General features: G+C 38.0%; 1 protein-coding gene across 1 annotated transcript in view; it reads right to left on the bottom strand.

Moving 5' to 3' along the window:
- Positions 1–13,146: 13,146 nt before the first annotated feature.
- The window catches only part of LOC126297868 (growth/differentiation factor 8-like), a 381,533-nt gene continuing 371,679 nt past the window's right edge, over positions 13,147–23,000 (bottom strand). Inside the window, exon 3 of the mRNA XM_049989159.1 lies at positions 13,147–15,583. Within this exon, the coding sequence (XP_049845116.1) occupies positions 15,200–15,583 (384 nt within the window). The 3' untranslated portion in view covers positions 13,147–15,199. The remainder of the gene's footprint in view (positions 15,584–23,000) is intronic.

Below are 23,000 nucleotides of genomic sequence, written 5' to 3'. Positions count from 1 at the left end.
AAATCTCTCATGCACTCAAAGGGATTCAGATTAAAAAGAGTATAACAATAGATCACTGTCTATTGACATTCACCCTAGACTAACATCATCCACAGGCTACAAATGCATCAGAGTGCATCATCAGCACAATATTGCCATACAAATATGCTGATGATATGGAACAACCTATTATATTTGCATCCAAAATGTTAACTGCTGCCCCATGCAATTTCTCACAAATTGAGAAGGGGCATTGGCAATCATATGCAGCAACCAGAAATTTCAAGTTTATCTTTTCAGGACAATATTTCATTTGATCATTAATCAAAAGCCCCTGTTCTCATAATTTTGTCCCCACTCTAAGCCACAGCATTCAACAGACACTAGATTTTCCTCAGACACCAACCAGTCACACATCAGAAACAGTAGGTGAAATGCCATTTTTCAGCATGTTGTTTGCTTTGCAGTGAGGTTTATTGCAGCACTTACTTAATGTCAGAGACCCAGCATCGTGGACACTTATGCACTGTGACACAACTGATGATATCATCATATTATACACAGATGACTCTGAATTTCAGGTTGTGATCCTCCCATATACATTGTTGTATATTCAAACTTCCGCACACAGAGCATTGGGGTATGTAGAGTATAAAGGCACTAGTGTGCCATCACATTCACGGGGCCTGTGTTGATGAAATCATTAAGCATATGGTATAGAATTGCCAGTTCTGTGTCCACATCCAGTTACCCACATTGTAGCAATTTAACCCCTAGCACCACCATGAACTCTTCTCATGCTGAAGAGTGTGTTGATTTTGCCAACCATTTCTCAAAGCAAAGTGATTTCTAGATGTCGATAACTTCTCTAGCTTCCCATCTGTTTTGTATATGATCACTAATACTCTGTCAGCTATTATCCACTGCCACTGTTGTGACAATCACCTCTGCCTTTGGATGCCTTGGACATTACCTGAGTAACAAATCCTTCAGGGACATTTCAGCCCTTCTACAGCTGGGTGAGTTGACTCTTGGTGATGTGATTGTGAAGTGGAAAGCAAAGTAACAACAGTTAACAAAGCCCAGGCAGACCTAATGTACTGACAGAGAGAGACCATTGAGCACTGGAGACAGTGGATGTAAAAATTTGCAAAAAAACAATGGAAAGTATGACTTGTGAGCTGCAAAGTGCTATCAGCAGTCCAGATAGCACCATAACTGTGCATAGCGAGTTAAAAAGAACAGATCTTCACAAGCCACTAATTTCTGTAGTCAGTGCTAAGTGACACGTGATGTGATGTAAGGAGTGACACAACTGCACAATGTATGACTCAAAATGAGTGATGAATCATGCTATGCCCTGTGGCAATCTGATAGGAGGGTTTGGGTTTAGGGACTGCCTGGAGAACATTACCTGGAATTATGTGTAGTGCCAACAGTGTAGTAGTAAAATGTGGTGGTCTTATGGTATTGGGATGTTTCTTCTGGTTAGTGTGTGGTCTTCTTATGGTGCTCAAGAAAATGGTAAATGTGGAAGGATATGAACACTTTTTACACCATTGTGCAGTGCATACAGCAGTTGTTCAGTTCAGGGATGATGATGTTTGCAGAAACACGATAATGCACCCTGTCATAAAGCAGCATCTGCGAGACAACAGCTTGTGGATAACAGCATTCCTGAGATGGACTGACCTGCCCGGATCCTGACCTTAACCCAATGGAACACCTTTGAGATGAGGTAGAGCACCAACTTTACTCCAGAGGCCAGCATCCAACATCACTACTTCCGCTGGTTTCATATCATGGGGAAGAATTGGCTGACATTCCTGCACATTCAGACACCTCACCTGAAGTGTGCCCAGCAATGCTTGTGCCATCATAAAGGTGAAAAGGGGATTGTACACCCCATATTAATATCCACTAGTAAGTGTCCAGACAGTTATGATCAGATAACATATCACTTAAAAATTTGCAATTGTAGCCAAGCATTCTTACAAAGCTTGTAATTAGAGAACATTTGCACTGAGTTCTCAATACTCAAGATTATTATTTAAAATAACTGACTTACACAATTTCCTACTTAAAGCAAGAATATAAGGAAAACATAGATTGTTACTCACTGTAAAGGTGACATGTGGATTTGCAGACAGGCAGAACAAAAAGACACTTGCACGTAGCTTTCAGCCAAAGCCTTCTGCAATAAAGGGAACACACAGACATTCATTCACACAAGCAAGCGCACCTCCTGTACACATTACCACCATGTCCAGCAGCTAGGACCAGAATGCATTCTGAGCTACCAGAGATGGCGGTCGTGTGTCCATGAGGTGTGCTTGCTTGTGTGAATGAGTGTCTGTGAGTTCCTTTTACTGAAGAAGGCTTTGGCCGAAAGCTATGTGTAAGTGCCTTTTCATTGTGCCTGTCTGCAACTCAAATAGTCATCTTTACAGTGAGTAACAATCTATGTTTTACTAATTTGTTGATATTCCAACCTGGAGTTTCCACTACTTCAAGCAAGGAAATTTTACCATGGGAAAGTTGAGGCATTTACAAATTCTAGCTTACCCTAGATTTTATGTTGTGTATTTTCATGAGAATATGACCTACAGTTGCTACATTTGTACAAATAAGTGTAAGTTTTCCTTGTGGCTTATTGTGTAATATTTCTAAGTCTGCTAATACCTAAATGAGCCCTGCATTGTGATTCTACATTTACATCTGTGTTATGAGTATCACTATGAAGCGTATGGCAGATGGAGCAATTATTCGGAAATGATTTTGTTTGCATTATAAGTCTGTCCCTAATATGGCAATAAGTAAGGGACTAAAGAATTTTCAGAGATTCCACACTAAAAACCGCTTATTAGAATTTTCTGAATAGAAATTAAGGATCTTTCTTTTAGTCATTTCTAACTTAAATTTTTTGGCACATGCTCTCTCGGAGTTGTGTTACTACTCTCTTTATGAAGTCAAAGTACTACAATATTCCTACCCAGTATGGATGCTGTACACTTTAGCAATCACAGCAGGCTGTAAGCCCTACAAGCATTTTGTAAGCAGTCCTTTTAATACAAAAATTATGATTTTCCATTATGCTATCAATAAATTGAAGCCTATCATTTGCTTTATCTAAAGCTGAGCCTCAAATTCCTTTATGAAAGCTGGAATGAACCATCATTACCAGGTATTTTCAGAGAGGTGGTTCAATACTCTGTGGTAAGCTACATTCTCAAAAAATTATGGGAAATTAGGAAGCAGTGAAATGGGCCCTAATTAGAGTAATTTAATTATATTCACTTTTATAAATGAATTTTTGAATTTTTCTTTGAGGAGATACACTTTAACTCACTGACATTAAAGAAGGCAGCTGCTAGCTTCAGTAGTATCTACTCTTGTCGTAAAAGAGTACCTAATCAAAAGTTTGTAAATCATATTTCTCACCACATTTTATATTGTTTACTAGTTATGTAGAAGCAATCTAGGCCTAAATTTTCCAAGTTATAAATGTTTACAAACCTAACCAAACAATATTGGTAATGTAAATTCTCTAAAAACAGATTAGTAATTCATTCTTCTGTTATTATACCTCGAAATCAGTACAAAACAGCAGCAACAGCAAGAAACACTTTTACTGTCATTTTTGTTTACATACAGAAAATCTCCTCGACAAACTTGATAGGGAAGGCGAATGGTCGACTTTGGTTTATTGGGAGAATTTTAAGAAAGAGTGGTTCACCTATAAAGGAGACTGCATATAGGAGGCTGGTGTGACCTATTCTTCAGTACTGTTTGAGTGTTTGGGATCATACTAGGTGAAACTGAAGGAAGAAATCGAAGCAATTCAGCGGTGGGCTCCTATATTTGTTATCAGTTTTATAGAAATAACAGATAGGTGTTACGGGGATGCTTCGGGATCTCAAATGGGACTCCCTTGAGGGAAGGCGATGCTCATTTCGAGAAACACTACTGAGAAAATTTAGAGAATCGGCCTCTGAAGCTGAATACCGAACGATTCTACTACCACCAACATACATTGCGCATAAGGCACAAAAATAGGATACAAGAAATTAGGGCTCATACGGAGGCATATAGATGGTCATTTTTCCCTTGCACTATTTACAAATGGAACAGGAAAGGAAACGACTAGTAGTGGTACAAAGTACACTCTGGCATGCACCATACAGTACTATGTAGATGGAGCTGTATCTGATGGCAGACAATGCTGAAACCGTTGTCAGTACATCTACTACCTCCAGGTGGCATATATCATCATCAGATCAAAACTGGTGTTGTCTTTCCAGGTGTGCTAATGTTTTTTTTTTTTTTTTCAGGCAGTGTAATAATAGTAAAGGGCTTTTGCAATTATGTAGATTAGCTTATCACATTTGAAAACATGTTTAGTATTATCAGAACTGGAATGGATAAAGGAAAAGATTGAAATGACAGTGACAGTAGCTATTAGTAAAGAACAGAATATAAATAGAGAACTCTGCCAACAAGGCATAGGGAAAAGTTGTGTGCGGGACTGAGAGTGAAGAACTGCACATAATGTGAGACACATGGCTATTGTGATATAAGGTGGACCATTAGCTGTATTTTGCACTTTGGAAGGAATTTAATTTCTCTGGTAATTTGAGGCAGACAGTTCCAATGATAGGTACCGGATGCAAAAAGTTATTTAGAGAACATAGCAATGTTATGTGGTGGTAAAGAGGGAATTTTGCTTTGTTAAGAATGAATATTTCTGCTGCACTGTTCAGCTAGTAGAGTAGGAATTGAAGACAAATAAGAGGGAGTGCAGTGATTTAGAAGAGCAAAAAAAAAAAAAAAAAAAAAAAAAAAAAAAAAAAAAAAAAAAGTATGGAGTATGCTTATTGGCATGTAGCCATGATAATTGTATAATAATAATAATAATAATAATAATAATAATAAAGGTATTGTACACAAGCAATCATCAGCAGTTCCAGCCTGCATGAGCGTTCGTACGACAGTCTTGCAGAATGGGCCACCAAAGTCAAGTATGGGGATTACTAGTGCCTCTATAAGCTATTTTTAAGCTTGAAAGAAAATGCCTTTTTACATTTCTGTAATGAGTGAAGTGACCCTGTCACCTTCTTGCAGACTTCAGGTGTGTATTCAGTTTAGTCTGATGGTTTAGAACCATTCCCAAGTACTTTACAGAAGAAAAAAAGGGGTTATTTCTGTGATGTTTAGGATTAATGGTGGAAGAGATTCCCTGAATTGAGGGTAATAAGTCTTTTGTGAATGACTAAGATTGCTTGCATTTTAGATGGGTTAAGCTTCAAACCTATGCTCTGCATCCACTGTGATGGGGCAAGTAAATCAACATTTTCTGGAAGTCAGTACTAGGTTTGTTAGACATATGTATAGCACTTGGAGAAAAAAATTGACTTGTTATTTTAGCAAGTAGAATGTCAAAGTCAACAGTGTTGAAAACTTTGCTGCAAACCAAAATGCACATAATAATTGCCTGTTGTTTGTCCATACCTTGCTTCAGCTCACCACCTTTATAAGAGCAGTTACTGTGCTGCAATTTTGGTGGAAACCAGACTGGTATTAATATAAAAGGTTCTTCTTGTTGTTGTTGTTCTTCTTCTTCTTACCACCACCCTGTTGGAGCATAGTCTGCTTTTTGGGTCAATGCATGCCATTTCTTACGGTCTAACACTTGCTGTGGATTTAGATTTGCATTTATAATGTCTAGCCTCCGTAATTTAGGTCTTCCATGTTGTCTCTGGTCTTTGCCAGTGAGATGATAGGCTGAGCTGATGGCTGAAGTAGGTTGTTTGATGTTAAATAATTAGTAAGCTGTTTGTGAACTACATAATCTAAATCCTTGGGTAACACTGTTAGAATGAAAATAGGCCTATAGTTGGAAGGCTGTAAGGCATTTTCCTTCTTGGGTAATGGTTTTACAAGTCCCTGCTTCTAAACTGTTGATAATATGCTGGTCACAGAATGGTTAAAATGTCCATATTTAAGGTAGCACAGATTGCAAGAAAACTGATCATTTGCATTGTTATAGTATCACACCATGCAGCTGCCAAATGAATTCATGCAGTTGAGTTCCTGACCATGTTAGGAATTACCAGCAGCAGAATATTTTTTTTTTTTTTATCAGCCACTGATACTTTAATCAAATTGATAATTTGTACCCCTATGCATTAGTCAGGTAAAGATATTGGTATGGTGAAATACTTGTTTAGATCCTCAGTAGGAACTAGAGCTTCAGCTGCAGTTTGAGTTTGCCTATTCGTAAATGTCAGATTTTTCCTCAGTACAGCATGTCTGTTACAGTCCTGTTAGCAAAGGGGCATACTTGAGTTTTCCATTCCTGACAGGTTGACTAGCTCAGCTGTGTAGCTGCTTAAAGCTGAGATAATTATCAGAGGTTGGGTGATACCTGTATGTCCTGTGACCTGTATCTCTGCACTCATAAGGTGCTTGACATGGTCTGTAAGATGTGGTGCAGGTTTTCTTCTTACTCTTACTGTTTTTAGAGGAGTGTGTTTCTCATATAAATTATCGAGTCTCTAATTGAATTTAGATACTTCATTATTTACTAGTACGTCAAAGTTATTGCCAGCCATTATCTGGAAATGTGGGTTTGGGTGTGGAAGCTTTACCAAGTGAGTGAGGTGGAAAAATCGTTCAGCTGAACAGATTTTCTCATACACATACTCTAATCTACAACTGTAGAATCAAACAGACTAAAGAACAGGGTAATACTCTCTCTTCCTGTAGATATTATATCTTTTTTTTTTATTATGTGCTGAAACTGAATGTTAAATATCTACTTACTCCTCTCTAACAGTATTTTCTTCTGATAGATTTAAAAATACATAGGTGCATAAACTACTTATTTTATGAGAAATATTGTATTATTAGTTCTTTCTTTCGTGTATGCCATAGTCCCGCATTGATCGCAGGGTCGGTGTGGTTACAACGGATTTGGCAATTTTAGTGTTAGGGATGGCCGGATGCCCTTCTTGCCATCACCCCGTACCCCCCAGGACGGAATCAGTGTACCCCAACTGTCTGCGTCTAGTGTAAATCGTAAATAGTGTGGACGTGTTGCAAATGTCTGCGATGCATTTAACTGAGGCGGAACGTGGGGACCAGCCCAGTATTCACCTAGCGGGATGTGGAAAACTGCCTAAAAACCACATCCAGGCTGGCCAACACACCGGCCCTCATGGTTAATCTGCCGGGCAGATTCAATCCGGGGCTGGTGCACCTACCCAAGTCCACGAAGCAGCGCATTAGCATGCTTGGCTACCCTGGCAGGTCATTGCATTTTTAGTTAGTACGCAATATATAATACAAGTATTGCATTTTACAGTTCTGCCTTACAGTATAGTTTCTAACTTAGCATTGGGATGGTACACACAATTTTCTGTTTATGTGGTCTATGAGAAATCTTCTCAAGCCAAATCTCACCTTACTCACATCATCTGACATATAGATGATTGGGTCAGAAATGTGATTCAGACTTCTGAATATAACTGTGTTACACAAAAATTTGAATACAGAGACAAGTGATAGACATAAATTCAGTGTGTTTTTCTGTGGAGAGACAGATGGCTTTTCCGAAACTTACAGGGGAAAGGAAACTCCACATTAGACAAGGAGAGATAATAGACCAAGGGACTAACTTCATCATTTCTTTCTTTAAGTTGATTTTCCTGACCCAGCATTTATTCACTTTTGCCTATTTATTTTTTGCTCTCTGACTTATGAAGAATACATATTATTTCCTTTTGGGAATAACTGTGTAAAAATTCCGTTGCACTTCTGATATGCTTATTTAAGAATGTTTCACATTAATTTATTGAAATAATTGCCTTCTAAATGAAGTTTTACTTAAGAGTAATGGCCACTAACATAATACTCAACAACAAAACCAGTTTGATGCAAGGAATAATACTCTTATGTGGTTCTTGCAAATATTTTCATAGTAAACTATTAACAAATCTGGCTTTCAATTTTTATTGTGTGTCTAGTGTATTTCTCAGGAATGATGCTTCAATGTAAACATGAAACAAGAGTTCTTTTTCAAATCTTCTATTTATTTTGCATTACAAATAACAGAAACTATTTTCATATGCCCTTGTTTATGCAGAGTAACCCATCACCAAAAGTATCTACATTGGTGTGGAATATTCCAGTACAGTATTGTGGAATCTAGAATGAATATCACAAAATATTTAATTCAATAAAGACTACTAATGATATATTTGTGAAGCTTTGAGAACTGAATTAATAGGGAAAGACATAAATTCTTTAGTACATAGTCTATCTACAGAGATCACTTCTGTTGAAAGACTAAGAAATACAACAGTTAATCACAACATATATATAGCTAATTATGTTAATATTTTTACTAGTAACTTGTTTTTTGGTTTTCTTTGAATATTACTACGATTTTACATTTAACAAATCAATCTTATCTTTCACAATGGTTACATGATTGCTTTCAGACAATACCTATTGAAAATAACGAACTACTTAATAAATGGCAAAGTTTGTTTGCTCTCACACTGCGCTGTTGTCAGTACTCAAAATTAGATACACATATATCAGTATCAAAAATATTTTGTTTCATTTTCTTTTGTTTTGTAGCTTGAAATATTAAATGTCCTTTAGTAGCATGATCAGGTGTAAACAACATGTCAGTGTGAGTTTAATCGATAGAATTTATTAAACTGAAAACCTGAGAACTAATGAGGCTGTGTACAGAATAAACAGAAAGCCATAAAAACAACACTAATGAGACAGTATAGTTTTCAACACATTAAAGCTCAGCCCATCTGAAATGTAATATGACTAATCACCATATTAACAATTATGGAAAGCATAGATTGCTACTCACTGTAAGGATGACATGTTGAGCTGCAGACAGGCACAACAAAAAGACTGTTGCACATTCCACTTTCAGCCAAAGCGTTCATCAGGAAAGCAAAACACACATGCATTCACACAAGCAAGCACTCTTTGCCCCCCCCCCCCCCTAAAAAAAAAAAAAAAAAAAAAAAAACTGTGCAACCAGCGATAGCAATCGCGCATTTTTTTTTTTTTTTTTTTTTTTGTCTTTTCTGATGAAGGCTTTTGGCAAAAGTATAAGTGTGTAACAGTCTTTTCATTGTGCCTGTCTGCAACTCAATATTCCATGTTTATCGTGAGTAGCAATCTATCCTTTCCATAATTATAGATATTCCAATCTGGATTTTTCATTGTTCAGCCATAACATTGGCAATTTTCACTACTGTGCAGTCAGCACTTTTGTCTGAGCTGCTCATTTTGAAAACTGTTTACTCTTTTTCTGTTTGTTAATTGTGACACATACATTCTGTACAACCCAAATTTAATGGAACCACATAGTTAGTGAAAATGCCTGCTCCTTTCAGTGCAATATGCAGTACATTTTGTGCTATAAATTGTTTAAAAAATGCTTCAGGAAATAAAAAAAAAGAATACTTATTTCTGTAGAAGATAAAAGTCAGGAAACCTATTTCTCTGCTGTTTCTGCACATTTCACTACAATTTCATTCTCTATCTCACTGTTATAGATAGCAAAGCATTTGTAATACAATGAGCTTTATTTAACATGTCTTGTGGTATTTTTTATTAGATTACCTCCTCCTGAATTTTCTTGGATCTTAATATGTCCCTGACATGTACTAAAAATGTAAACATGTGTTGATCTTAAAATTTAAATGTATACATGGTAGTTATTAAATGCTAATTGGGTGCTCAAGCGCAAAAATATGCATCAACTGTACATTTCAGATGTGGAGCTCTGTGCACTAGCAGATGCTAATTTATTTTCTGATGTTCTTATGAATTAGTGCAGTTTCAGTGATGCAAGAAATTTAAAAATAGCGAATATTGTCTCATCTATGATTTCAGTATTTTGCATTCATTGCTTGAATGGGAAAACTAAAGTTCACCATGCAGGCCCTGCCTAGATTATTTCCTGCTATCTAGATTAGTTTCTTATCTACAAAAGAGGTGTATACCTTTTTGTGATCATACTATCCTTCAGGTTTTCTTAATTATCACTAACATGACAGTGCCTGGAATAAGAGAAGTCAGAGCTGCATGTTGAGTTTTGAAGTGAGTCAGTACATCATGCACCAAACTCTGAGAAGGTTATCAGGTTCCCAGTAACTGTCCTGTGGCAATTTGGGTAAAACTGAGCTAAAAGGAAGTGTCTACTACTACTCAAATTGAGACCAACACCTTCCAGTCCAAGGCTCTGAAGCATTCATCCTAAGCCACTTCATGCCATTTTGCTTAATTAGAGATTTTATGGCTACTGTTGCTGCCAACAGACACTATTTAAGCTCTATGCTATGATTACTGTGTTAAAAATGCAAATTACTTTTAACCTGCACTCTTATAATCTCTGTTGATGTTTGATGAGTTTGTGGTAGTTATGTGGGAAGTACCACTGTGAATTCAGAAATTGCGTTGGTAATCTGGTAATCCTTTTCTATTGCCATAGAAATTTGCCCACATCCAAAACAAGGCACAGAAATGTGAGAGTAATCATATCCTCTCATAGAGGTATCTTGGACAGATTTACTTAAAGCAGGAAAACTTCATTCTTGGCTACATGTACAATGGAAAAACATAGCATGTGCAAGTAAATGAAGTATGCACGTACATCAGCTTCATTGAGCTGTTAATCCTTGCTGAAGCCTTTGCCCTTGCACGCTGTTTCTGTGCATTACATCAATACATTCCGAACTCGGTGTTTCACATATTTCGTTTATTCATGAATTAAATTTCGTCTAGGTCATTGTTTTAGTGTAGAATACAATAAAAAGTACAACAGTTTTCTTTGTGTTACCAGTACTGGATGCTTTTCTTGGACTAGCTTAGCAAGCTGTGCCATTAAAAGTTCTAAAGGGGCTAGATCTGAAATGCTTTCAAATAAACTTCTGCCAATGGCACAATTCGACTGATAATTGGTAAACGGTGTCACAGATGTGAGGCTTATTATAGAAGAATCCTATTCAAGAACAGTAACTTTTAGTTGAAGAGCACTGCTTTACAACACAGATTCATTACTTACTAGCAGTTACTAATAAGTTAATTAAGAAAAGTATCACAGAAAATGTATTCATAGGATGCTATATAGTTACGAATAAACAAAAATGATAATGCATACTACATCCTAAATCATTAAATTGTTTCAGACTGTAGCGAGTTTCAATTCTTTGTTTGACTTTCGTGGTTAAGACATTTATTGAATCTGTGTACATATCTGCTCTGTAAGGACTAACAGATGTGATAATCTTGTAGATTTGTGCCAAAGATCAACTTACATGTATGGATGAAAAAGTAGACTTTCTTCAACTTGAACATATGGATATGATTGAGAGACATGGCTGAATAATTGTGTTTGTACAAAATCCAGTTTGGAAAACAAGGATAACTTCTGAGAAATAGCTACTACTCAGCTACAACTTCTTTGATGCATGGTGAATATATACATATAAAAATCTGAAAATGTGCGTTGAGGGAGGAGGAGGGAAGGAGAGGGAGGGAGGGGGGGGGGGGAGAGAGAGAGAGAGAGAGAGAGAGAGAGAGAGAGAGAGAGAGAGAGAGAGAGAGAGAGATTTTTTTTTATCAATAGTGTATATCCCTCAGTTATCTTCAGGTGATTGAATGCCCTTCATAATTTGTATTTGTTGTTTCTAATCTGGAATTTCTATTGTCGCAAAAATTCAGTTTCATTTTTATATTCATTTTCATTGTATTTTATATCAAATATTTATTGTTCTTCAAAGTCCATTAATTTTCTCCGGGAGAACATTTTCATACTTATTACTCTGAATTCTCTATAGCTACGTACCTTACTGCAGCCTGCATTTGGTGTTCTCATACATTCCACAAATGAATAGAATATATATAACATTGTTACATGTACGAAAGAAACCGCTCCTTTGTAGAATTACAGTACACTATGAAAGTTCTTCTAAAGGCCAGTGAGTGGTATCTACCTCATTTCCCTCATGGAATTTGAGTGTTGGTTTTGTTAAGTCATTGTAATGTCTAGAATTATTCTGATAGATTCTAATATTACTGCAGTGACAATGTGTGAAATCAGTGAGTAAGAGAAGGGTAATGTATGTCATCAGTTTTGAAAAAGAAATTATATTCAAAAAGGAGTTGTAATTAACTGTCAACTAAAGTACTAGAGTGATCTGTGCTATATCAGTACAAGATATTGACACCATTCTGTAGGTAAGCAGCACAACAGCACTCTGATAAAATTCTGACTCTTTGTCATATGTATTAAAATCCAATTTCACAATCCATGTACAGATAACTTAATTGTACTAATGATTTATCTTCCATCACAGGAGAAACACAACCTTACTACAAAGAAAGGTGAAACAACACTGGATAAATAATTACCATAAGCATTTAGCTATAGGCAGTATATTTTCTCCTGTGAAGTTGTATACTTTCTACAAATCTTGTACTTCTTCAGGTAATACTGTATCTTTCCCTCAAAATGCTGTTATGTTGGGGATATTCTTATCCTACTCCTTCCAGTAAGATGTCAGGCACAATATGCTTTGAAAATGTTACCTTTTGCACTTCCGCTACATTAACGTCTTCATTTTTGTTGCTCATTCTTTTCACTGTGTTTGGAATAGTGTGAAAGTATATTGGAAAAATATTTCAATGCCACACGTGAATTTACATTGTCTCTTAACATTCATGACAGTACGTGCAGTTACAGTATTTTGTATTTGCAAAATTTATAAAAAGAATCATCAGAGGAAAATTTGTTGTATATTGTTCTGTGTACTACTGGTGTGCCAAGAACATTCCTTTTGAATAACAGTGGGAGATCATTTTATTAAGCTGTTGATCCTCATGAAAATAGAATTTCACACACATCATTTATTTCCCTATCTCCTGATTTCTTGATATTTTGACTTCACCACAAAATAAATTGTATGGATATTTGAAATTGTACATTGAAGGTCAACTATTTTGGAATATTTTAGTGAGACTGCAAATATTCAGAAATGGAAACTGTGGTAAAATTATTAGGAGTCAGTAACACTCGTTCCATCACATTTTTGTTTTCCCAGTGCCAGACTTCTAAAATTTTATGCCTGGTTAAGTGAAAGCAATATTTTATTTATCACAGTTGAGAATTGTGGTACAACTATTTCTGAAATTGTTTATGGGCCAATTGTGGTTCAGAAAGTTTGGTTTGAAAAACATATTAAAACCTAAATGCAGCTTGTAGTTTTATTCTGATGTACAGTCCCACACACCATGCCAGAAATGTGTTATAAAATATATCTGAGTCTGAATAGTTTATACGAAGACACTCATTAATGATAGTGACTGATGGGATGAAAGTCATTCATCTGTTTAATATAGGCTATACTACAGACACAATGATGCAAAGTTAGCAGTACACATAACAATACATTTAATTTTTCACAGACACACGACAACACACAGAAATATCCACCTAGAAACACAGTCAGTTCCTAATAAAACGCAATTCACTAAATGTAACTTTTTTCATATGTAGTTCACGAAACTTAATTTTCAGAATTCTGAATATAACTGCAATTTGACTTTGGTACTTCAAACAACACATTTTAAATGAACTTAATCTATAAATGTATAATAACTAATTTACTGCTTTCCTACGTGCTAAAAGAGCATAAAGGAAACAAAAGGGTAATCAGGAGGTTAATAAGTATGTAACACATCATGTTGTAGCCTTAAGGTGTTACTGGCTTAATTTATAACCTAAGCAGCATAATATAACTATCAGTATGCTGTACAGGAGAACACAGCCTTGATTGGTATTTCACATTGCTTCAGCCACTTTTGCACTGTGTAATTACATTAGTTTGAGTTCAGAGAACACCACAGTATTTTATTTTATTTTTCTCTTTTTTTGGTAAGCCAGTAAATGAGCTGACCTAATTACACGAAATAATTTTTTTTGCAGTGATTTTGATTTGTCATTGACACACTATGAGATTGGGTACACCAATTTCTCAGCTTTGAGGTACATAAAAGATAATTAACTATCAAATACATCCCCCAGTGAAGAAATATCAATGTATAAGTACTAGAATGACAGTCACTAAATACACATTACTAAGAAAGATCTCCGATTAGATCAACACAGGTCTGTCGCCTATTCTGAATTAATATTCATTCATTTAATTCCCGATTACAAATAAATTAATGTAATTAGTCTGACAGATCACATTCTCAATAAAAATGCATTTATTATGACAAGAATTAATTGGTTTCTTTTTGGAAATGCCATCAAACACAAATGCAACCATGTATACAAAAACAATACTTATAATTGTGGCAATATGAAGTCACGAGTACACAAATAAATGGTCATTTACAGTGTTTCTTCTATCACATCGGTATTAATATAGACTTGTAACCAAAATTTGATAACAACTTACGGAATACAGATTTTTCTCGGAACTGTGTAACAGTAGCACGCAAGTATTGTCAATACGACATGGTTCACGCTTATCATAAGTTACACTATTATTGCAATTTTAAACCTTTCTTTCATTTATTTCGGGGACATTCTCTACATTAAGTAGGATAACGCAGCCTCTGCCTCTAGTCCCCATTATAGAACTGATAAATTCGTTATGACTCTTCATTTTGCACATTAAGGTGTAACCACAACAGTAAAGTGCAATAACAAAGCTGATATGATCACCAAATAGTGTGAATATTGCTTACGCTACTGTTTTATTTAAGTTTAATAATAATGTTTGCCCTAGAGAAGCTTCCAAATTACGTGCGTAAGGACCATCTCTGGACAGAAAGAAAAAACTGTCCCTTTCGTTACACAGTTGTATTGGCATTTGTGTACACGTAGTTGCACGATTAAAATTTGAACGCTCGATTTTTCACAGATAATACAAAATAATAAAGTAAGTTGGAAATAACATTGAAAATACCCTTTGGAATGTGTCACCAACGCTAAGAAATAAATTATATCTTTTTTTCCTTCAAAATATTCATTTCGAAATGAGCCGCAAGTTATGGATTTTCACACTTCACATGCCATCGTAAACAGTACCGTTATGAATTTTGAGACGGCTAATATTCGGGCTCATCAATTTTCGACTTGCACAGGAAACAGTTCGTAATTAAACTGTGGCATTTAAGAACATCCACAACGATCGACGACCATTCCAGGCAATAAACCGTAAATGATGTTGTATTCATTGTCGAAGTAGAGCATAGATATGGCCGAGAGTTTCCGCGGGGCGCAGCAGGGTCCTATACTTCCGGCTGGATTCGCTAGGTGGACAATGTGCGTGTGGGGGAACTTCTGCAGGAAGACGTACGGGCATTCACCAGCACAGTAGTTGGCTTCGTACTTCTTTGGCGCGATAATCCAATCCCAGCCGAACTCTTCAAAGTCGACGGTGAGAGGATATCTGCAACAGCGCGTTTCTTCTGAGCGCTCGTCGCAGTTCAAGCCAACGGTGCGCTTTGAGCGGTGCTTCCTCCCGTCCGCTGTCAGCACTTCAATGAAAGGCACCTGAAACAAATTTGCAATACGGTTTGATAACTTTTTCATTCTTTCATCGTGTCTGCAGATTGCATCAGGGACGAGGAACCAGTAAATGAATAACCAACTTACATGAGTGAAGTAAAACTAATACTGGAAGGTGTATTAACATTTAGCTATCATTAAGTTGGTTTACAGCATTTGTGCTTAGACAGGATCAACATCATATTATTAGCAGAAAACCCGTTACTTCGAAGAGTTTCTGCTCTTTCAGTAACAAATGGTTCAAATGGCTCTGAGCACTATGGGACTTAAAACCTGAGGTCATCAGTCCCCTAGAACTTAGAAGTACTTAAACCTAACTAACCTAAGAACAGCACACACATCCATGCCCTAGGCAGGATTCGAACTTGCGACAGTAGCGGTCACGCGGTTCAGATTGAAGCGCCTAGAACCGCACGGTCACAGCAGCCGGCTTTCAGTAACAACAAGTAGTTTTTAGAGATATATTATTAGAGGCTTAATATTTACAGCTCACACTCATAGTTGGAAAAAAGAGCTGCAATTATCTACAAGACTTATTGATTGTCAAGCTACTATAACAAGTGTTTTCAGACCTGGATCAAGTAAATCACATAAAATATGATTTCAGTTTTTTTTATAATTTTTTCTATGCATGGGTCTACAGCTGCAGGAAATTTGTGCTTAGGCTGTTGTTTCGTTTTGAAATAAACACTTTATTGCATTATTTAGCAGTTAGCTGATTCTGCCCTCTTGGGCATTACAAAGCTACAGCACAGTAAAAATCTGTATGTTTATAGTTTGATACATTGTGAGGGAAGCAACACTAATGCAAGTCACAGAACTACATCTATAGTTATGTTAATTAGTTAGTTAATGTATTCCAATGTACCTACTTAAAATGACATTGTATTTGCTTTTAGGATTACTGTTGCGATTTCGGCATTTGTACCATTTTCAAGCATAAGGTATTTGACATGCAGGTTGACGTTAGGCAGAGACAACAACATACTACAAGGCAGTAATCAATGTTTTCAATTGTATTATGTGTGCTATCACAATGATAAAACAGCATAAGGTTATCATTTTTCCATTTTATATATACAGATTTGTCTATTACTACTATGGTTGTGCAAACCTGTTGTTAGGGACGACACCACATACTTGTATTTCCCCGCATTGATGTGTGCAATATAAGATATTATATGCTTAACAATTTTTGTTAACATGTAACTTTGTAATGCCCAAAGGTGTGGAATTAACTGATTCCTGATAATGAAATAAAGTGTTTATTTCAAAATAAAAGAACAATCTATGCAGGAATATGACTTATTTTGATAGATTTCAGTTTTCTTTTGGATTTTCTTTGCTTATTTACGGTTCAGCTGTCAGGTTGGTTTGAACAGCACAGTGCTTTTAGAAGCTATTTTCCTATTTCAGCTGCTACGTTGTTGCCTTTCTCTGACCCAGTTATGGGGAGACATACAGTTCATCGTGAAATTCGGCATTTTTCAATAATGTGAACATTGCTAGAGGTGAAAGTAGTACACAGTGACAGACTGTTGATTGAACCCAAGACCTATGAATCTGTAACGTGGTACTCCAACACTACAAATTTTTTCTGCCTTCGACCATCTGTAAATGCTTCACGAGTTGTATGCCTAGTAAAGAACTGTTGTGTCAAACCAAAGTCAACGCAAATGACCGCTTTAATTCATTCACTTGATTAGCGGCGGGCAGGGGCACCCGCTTATTTTCGTGTCAGTGGGGAAATACATTTTCCCCAAATATGTGATTTAGATATTTAAAACGATGCTATCTTCCCATCATTTTCTCCTTTTAGTTTCTACAGTGCACTTTTAGCAACTGGTCAATCTTATAAACATAAACAAGTTGACAATATAATTACAGTGAAACCTGTTTCTACATTTCCCGTTTTTACTATTTTCCACAATTTACATTAGTTTCTGTTGGTAGCGTCGTAAGCACGATGTGCATTTTCATGAAATATTTCACAGAAATTATCTTCTGTACTCCATACTTCATTAACATTTACGGCCAATGTACTGCACCCATCAGAATCTTGCCCTAGAATTTTATCTGATTTAAACCTCGGGCATATGCAGGTATAAACTTCTGAGCCCTGGCGGTTTTATCGCATGTGTCGACATCTTGTTGTTTGAAACATCACTGTGCTAGAGCGTGACGCCGCATGGCCTCACAGTTTCGCACAAATTTCAAACTTCCGCGTCGTAATGGGAGACAATTACCAGTTCTCAAAAAAGTGACCCTTTAATTGTGCTGAGCAGAGTATATGTATTGTCATGCAACATTTTACTTGTTATTTGACATATACTATTGGCCATTAAAATTGCTAAACCAAGAAGAAATGCAGATAATAAACAGGTATTCATTAGACAAATATATTATACTAGAACTGACATGTGATTACATTTTCACGCAATTTGGGTGCATAAATCCCGAGAAATCAGTACCCAGAACAACCACTGCTGGTCGTAATAACGGCCTTGATACGTCTGGGCATTGAGTCAAACAGAGCTTGGATGGCGTGTACAGGTACAGCTGCCCATGCAGCCTCAACACGATACCACAATTCATCCAGAGTAGTGACTGGCGTATTGTGACGAGCCAGTTGCTCGGCCACCATTGACCAGACGTTTTCAATTGGTGAGAGATCTGGAGAATGTGCTGCCCAGGGCAGCAGTTGAACATTTTCTGTATCCACAAAGGCCCGTACAGGACCTGCAACATGCGGTCGTGCATTATCCTGCTGAAATGTAGGTTTTCGCAGGGATCGAATGAAGGGTAGAGCCACGGGTCGTAACACATCTGAAATGTAAAGTCCACTGTTCAAAGTGCCGTGAATGCGAACAAGAGGTGACCGAGACGTGTAACCAATGGCACGCCATACCATCACGCCGAGTGATACGCCAGTATGGCGATGACGAATACTCGCTTCCAATGTGCGTTCACCGCGATGTCGCAAAACACGGATGCGACCATCATGATGCTGTAATCAGGAACTGGATTCATCTAAAAAAATGACGTTTTGCCATTCGTGCACCCAGGTTCGTCGTTGAGTACACCATCGCAGGTGGTCCTGTCTGTGATGCAGCGTCAAGGGTAACCGCAGCCATGGTCTCCGAGCTGATAGTCCATGCTGCTGCGAACGACGCCGAACTGTAGGTGCAAATGGTTGTTGTCTTGCAAACGTCCCCATCTGTTGATTCAGGGATCGAGACGTGGCTGCACGATCTGTTACAGCCATGCGGATAAGATGCCTGTCATCTCGACTGCTAGTGATACGAGGCAGTCGGGATCCAGCATGGCGTTCCATATACCCTCCTGAACCCACCGATTCCATATTCTGCTAACAGTCATTGGATCTCGACCAACGCGAGCAGCAATGTCGCGACACGATAAACCCGAAAACGTGATGGTACGCATTTCTCCTCCTTACACGTGGCATCACAACAAGGTTTCACCACGCAACGCTGGTCAACTGCTGTTTGTGTATGAGAAATCGGTTGAAAACTTTCCTCGTGTCAGCACGTTGTAGGTGTTGCCACCGGCGCCAACCATGTGTGAATGCTCTGAAAAGCTAATCATTTGCATATCACAGAATGTTCTTCCTGTCGGTTAAATTTCGAGTCTGTAGCACGTCATTTTCGTGGTGTAGCAATTTTAATGGCCACGCATTCGAAGGCAAGCTGCAACAGAAGTGTAGAAGAAAAAACAAGAAATCGACGCTAGACATCCTTTGTTCGGACATGACCGTTAACAGCCAAGACTGAGGTCAAGAAAAAGCTTCCTACAGAAAACTATGGAAATTCGTTCATCTCCCAGAACTCGCAGAGAGGAGCTTTGGCGAGACTTCCTAGCTGAAGAAAATCACATAACGGTCAAGGAGGAAATAGCCGAAAGTTCACACCTGTCATACGTGACCGGGAAGACTTAGAACAGACTGCGAGTTGGGGTGTCGAGGTGCAAAGCCAACCTCAGGAAGTGGGGCTTCAGTAACGAGGAGGTAACTTGTCAGTGTGGTGACGTACAGGACGAAGAACATCTGCTAGTCTGCAGGAAGCTACCGGCTGCATGCACTATCTGTGATCTTGCTGCAGCCAGCGAAACTGCTGTCATAACCGCCGAATACTGGGACCGTCATCTTGCTGCTTGTTTATCTGCTGCTCGTCTGTATATATTATTGAATCGGTGTCATAAATACTACTGCACATATTTAATTTTGCAAATTTGTTATGTGAATCAATACTTATTAGTTTTTGTAATTATTTAATGTCCTGGACTCAAAAAATAAATTAATTAATTAACGTGTGAGCTTGCATTGTTAATCGCTTAAATATGGTACCCAGACAAACGTATTCCCTAAGTTTCATTACTATACATTAATAATTTTTTGATGTTGCGATTTTTCCGTCTGTGTAGTATACAGCGTGTCTCTCCTAAGAGTCGTAAGGAGCATTATACCTAGTGTCTCAGCAGGTATTTGTAATGTTGTTTTCGCATTGTATAGCTGGAGTATGCGCAAACAAATAGCGCTCATAAGGTCTTTCATGCGATGCCCAGTGTAGACCGGAAGCGTCGGTTTGTTTCGCGTTACAAATTAATGATGTTTAAAGCGGAATTTTACGTGCCCACTCGATAGACAAGTCCCAGACTAATCTAGTGCGATGTTTGTTTCATTTATATGTATTAACAGGAATAGTAAAACACAAAGAATAACCAGGAATCCCACAGCGACTTAGTTGCGCTGCATGCATGTTGGTAGCAGTCAGCGTGGCCCATTTCAGTGCTGCCACTGCTGGAGTAGTAGTTATTCTTCTAGTTCTGCTGTCCCTGTTAATACATGTCGATAAAACAAATATCGCAATAAACTAATCTGGGGCCGCTCTATCGAATGGACATGTAAAATCCTTCTTTAAAGATAATTTAGTTTGTAACTGGAAACAAACTGACGCTTTCCGTTGGTCCTGAGCGCTAAACGAAAGATATGATCAGCACTATTTGTTTGGGCTGATCCTAGCTATACAATGCGAAAACAAAATTGCAAATATCAGTTGAAACAGCCGTGCTGTTTGAGGCGCCATGTCACAGATAACGCGGCCTCTGCCGCCGGAGGCTTCTTGCGGATGATGCTGTAGTATATCGAGAGGTTGTAACAGTGGAAAATTGTACTGAAATGCAGGAGGATCTGCAAGGAATTGACGCATGGTGCAGGGAATGGCAATTGAATCTCAATGTAGACAAGTGTAATGTGCTGCGAATACATGTAAAGAAAGATCCTCTGTCATTTAGCTACAATACAGCAGGTCAGCAACTGGAAGCAGTTAATTCCACAAATTATCTGAGAGGAGGTATTAGGAGTGATTTAAAATGGAATGACCATATAAAATTAATCGTCGGTAAAGCAGATGCCAGACTGAGATTCATTGGAAGAATCCTAAAGAAATGCAGTCCGAAAACAAAGGAAGTAGGTTAGAGTACACTTGTTCGCCCATTGCTTGAATAATGCTCACCATTGTGGGATCCGTACCAGATAGGGTTGGTAGAAGAGATAGAGAAGAACCAACGGAGGGCAGCGCTCTTCGTTACAGTATAATTTAGTAATCGCGAAAGCGTTACGGAGATGATAGATAAACTCCAGTGGAAGACTCTGCAAGAGAGACGCTCAGTAGCTCGGTACGGGCTTTTGTTGAAGTTTCGAGAACATACCTTCACCGAGGAGTCAAGCAGTGTATTGCTCCCTCCTACGTATATTTCGCGAAGAGACCATGAGGATAAAATCAGAGAGATTAGAGCCCACACAGAGGCATACCGACAATCTTTCTTTCCACGAACAATACGAGAGTGGAACAGAAGGGAGAACCTATAGAGGTACTCAAGGTACCCTCCCCCATACACCGTCAGGTGGCTTGCGGAGTATGGATGTGGATGTAGATGTAGGTTCGAGTCCTCCCTTGCGCATGTGTATGTGTGTTGTTCTTAGCATAAGATGACCGATGACCTCGTCAGTTTAGTCTCTTAGGAATTCACACACAGTTGAACAGACACCCTGTATTGCTGCTCCAATGACAAAACGCCTGGACTGCGTTGCAGTTGTTGACATAAAAGGATATGATGAGAGACCGCTATAGCCTCCCACTCGACAAATAAATGGCATCAAAACGGAAGAATCTGTCTGAAAATGAATTACTAGTGATGGAGTTGAAGAACGGGGAGGGGGGAGAGGCGGGACGGGGGATGGAAAGTGCAAAAATATAATCGATAAATAAAGCTTGCCGGTATCAGTCCATTAGCACACTCAATGATGTCAGCTCTGTTTACAGTCCAAATATCGAAATATAAGGGCGTACAGGGAAGTAATATCTTCGAAATTTTTTATGTGAAACCTCTTAAAGCGTTTTAAGTAAGACAAACGTTTTTTAACTTTTTACGTTTTTATTCTTCATATCTACATATTTATTTCTCAACATAGTCACCCTGGCGACGAACATGTTTCTCCCAACGAGACACCAGTTTGTTTATACTGTCATTGTAAAGTGTTTGCCTTTGTTGCCGGAGTCACAATCTCATCTCTGCCTGCATCGCTGCATCACTATCAAAGTGAAGTCCTCGAAGGAAGTCTTTAAATTCTGGAAAGAGATGAAAATCTGATGGAGCCAAGGTGGGACTGTATGGAGGATGATCGGTGACAGTGAATCCAAGGAGTCGGATTCTTGCAGATCTCGCAGCGGTCGTGTCTGGTTTGCCATTGTCATACTGAAGGAGAAGGTGCAACGTGCTCTATTTTTACAGTTTCCAACACAATATTCAACTAAAACTGACATTTATTTACATAGAAGGGGCATATAATTAACGATTCTGAAGAATCCAGATTCCTGTGTCTTCAGATAGATAGTAAGCTGTCATGGAATGCCCATGTTCAGGATGTTGTTCAAAAACTGAATGATACTATATTTAACATCAGAGCACTATCTGCAATAAGTGATGGTTCTACACAAAAATTAGACCGCTTTGTTTATCTTCATTCGCCTATGACGTACGACATTATATTGTGGCGCAACTCTCCCCATTCGTAAACGGTATTTTTGGCTCATAAACAGGCAGTCCGAGCAGTGTGTGGTGTAAGTCCATAAGCCTCTTGTCGACCCATGTTCAGGAATATGAGAATTCAGCCATTGGCTTCTCAATGTATATTTTCTTTAACAGTGTTCGTTTTTAATATTATGAGCTTATTCCTAAGAATTAGTGGCTTTCACCCAGTTAATACTAGACAGAAACCCAGTCTGCATTTGGATCGCATCTCCTTGACTCTTCTGCAGAAAGGCATGCAGTATTCTACTGCAGCCATTTTAAATTAGCTGCCACAAGAATTTTAAAAATCTCA

Source organism: Schistocerca gregaria, chromosome X (genome assembly GCF_023897955.1).
Source record: "Schistocerca gregaria isolate iqSchGreg1 chromosome X, iqSchGreg1.2, whole genome shotgun sequence".
Taxonomy (NCBI): domain Eukaryota; kingdom Metazoa; phylum Arthropoda; class Insecta; order Orthoptera; family Acrididae; genus Schistocerca; species Schistocerca gregaria.
The sequence above is the reverse complement of the archived record's forward strand: the minus strand, read 5'-3'. Positions and strand labels throughout refer to the sequence as shown.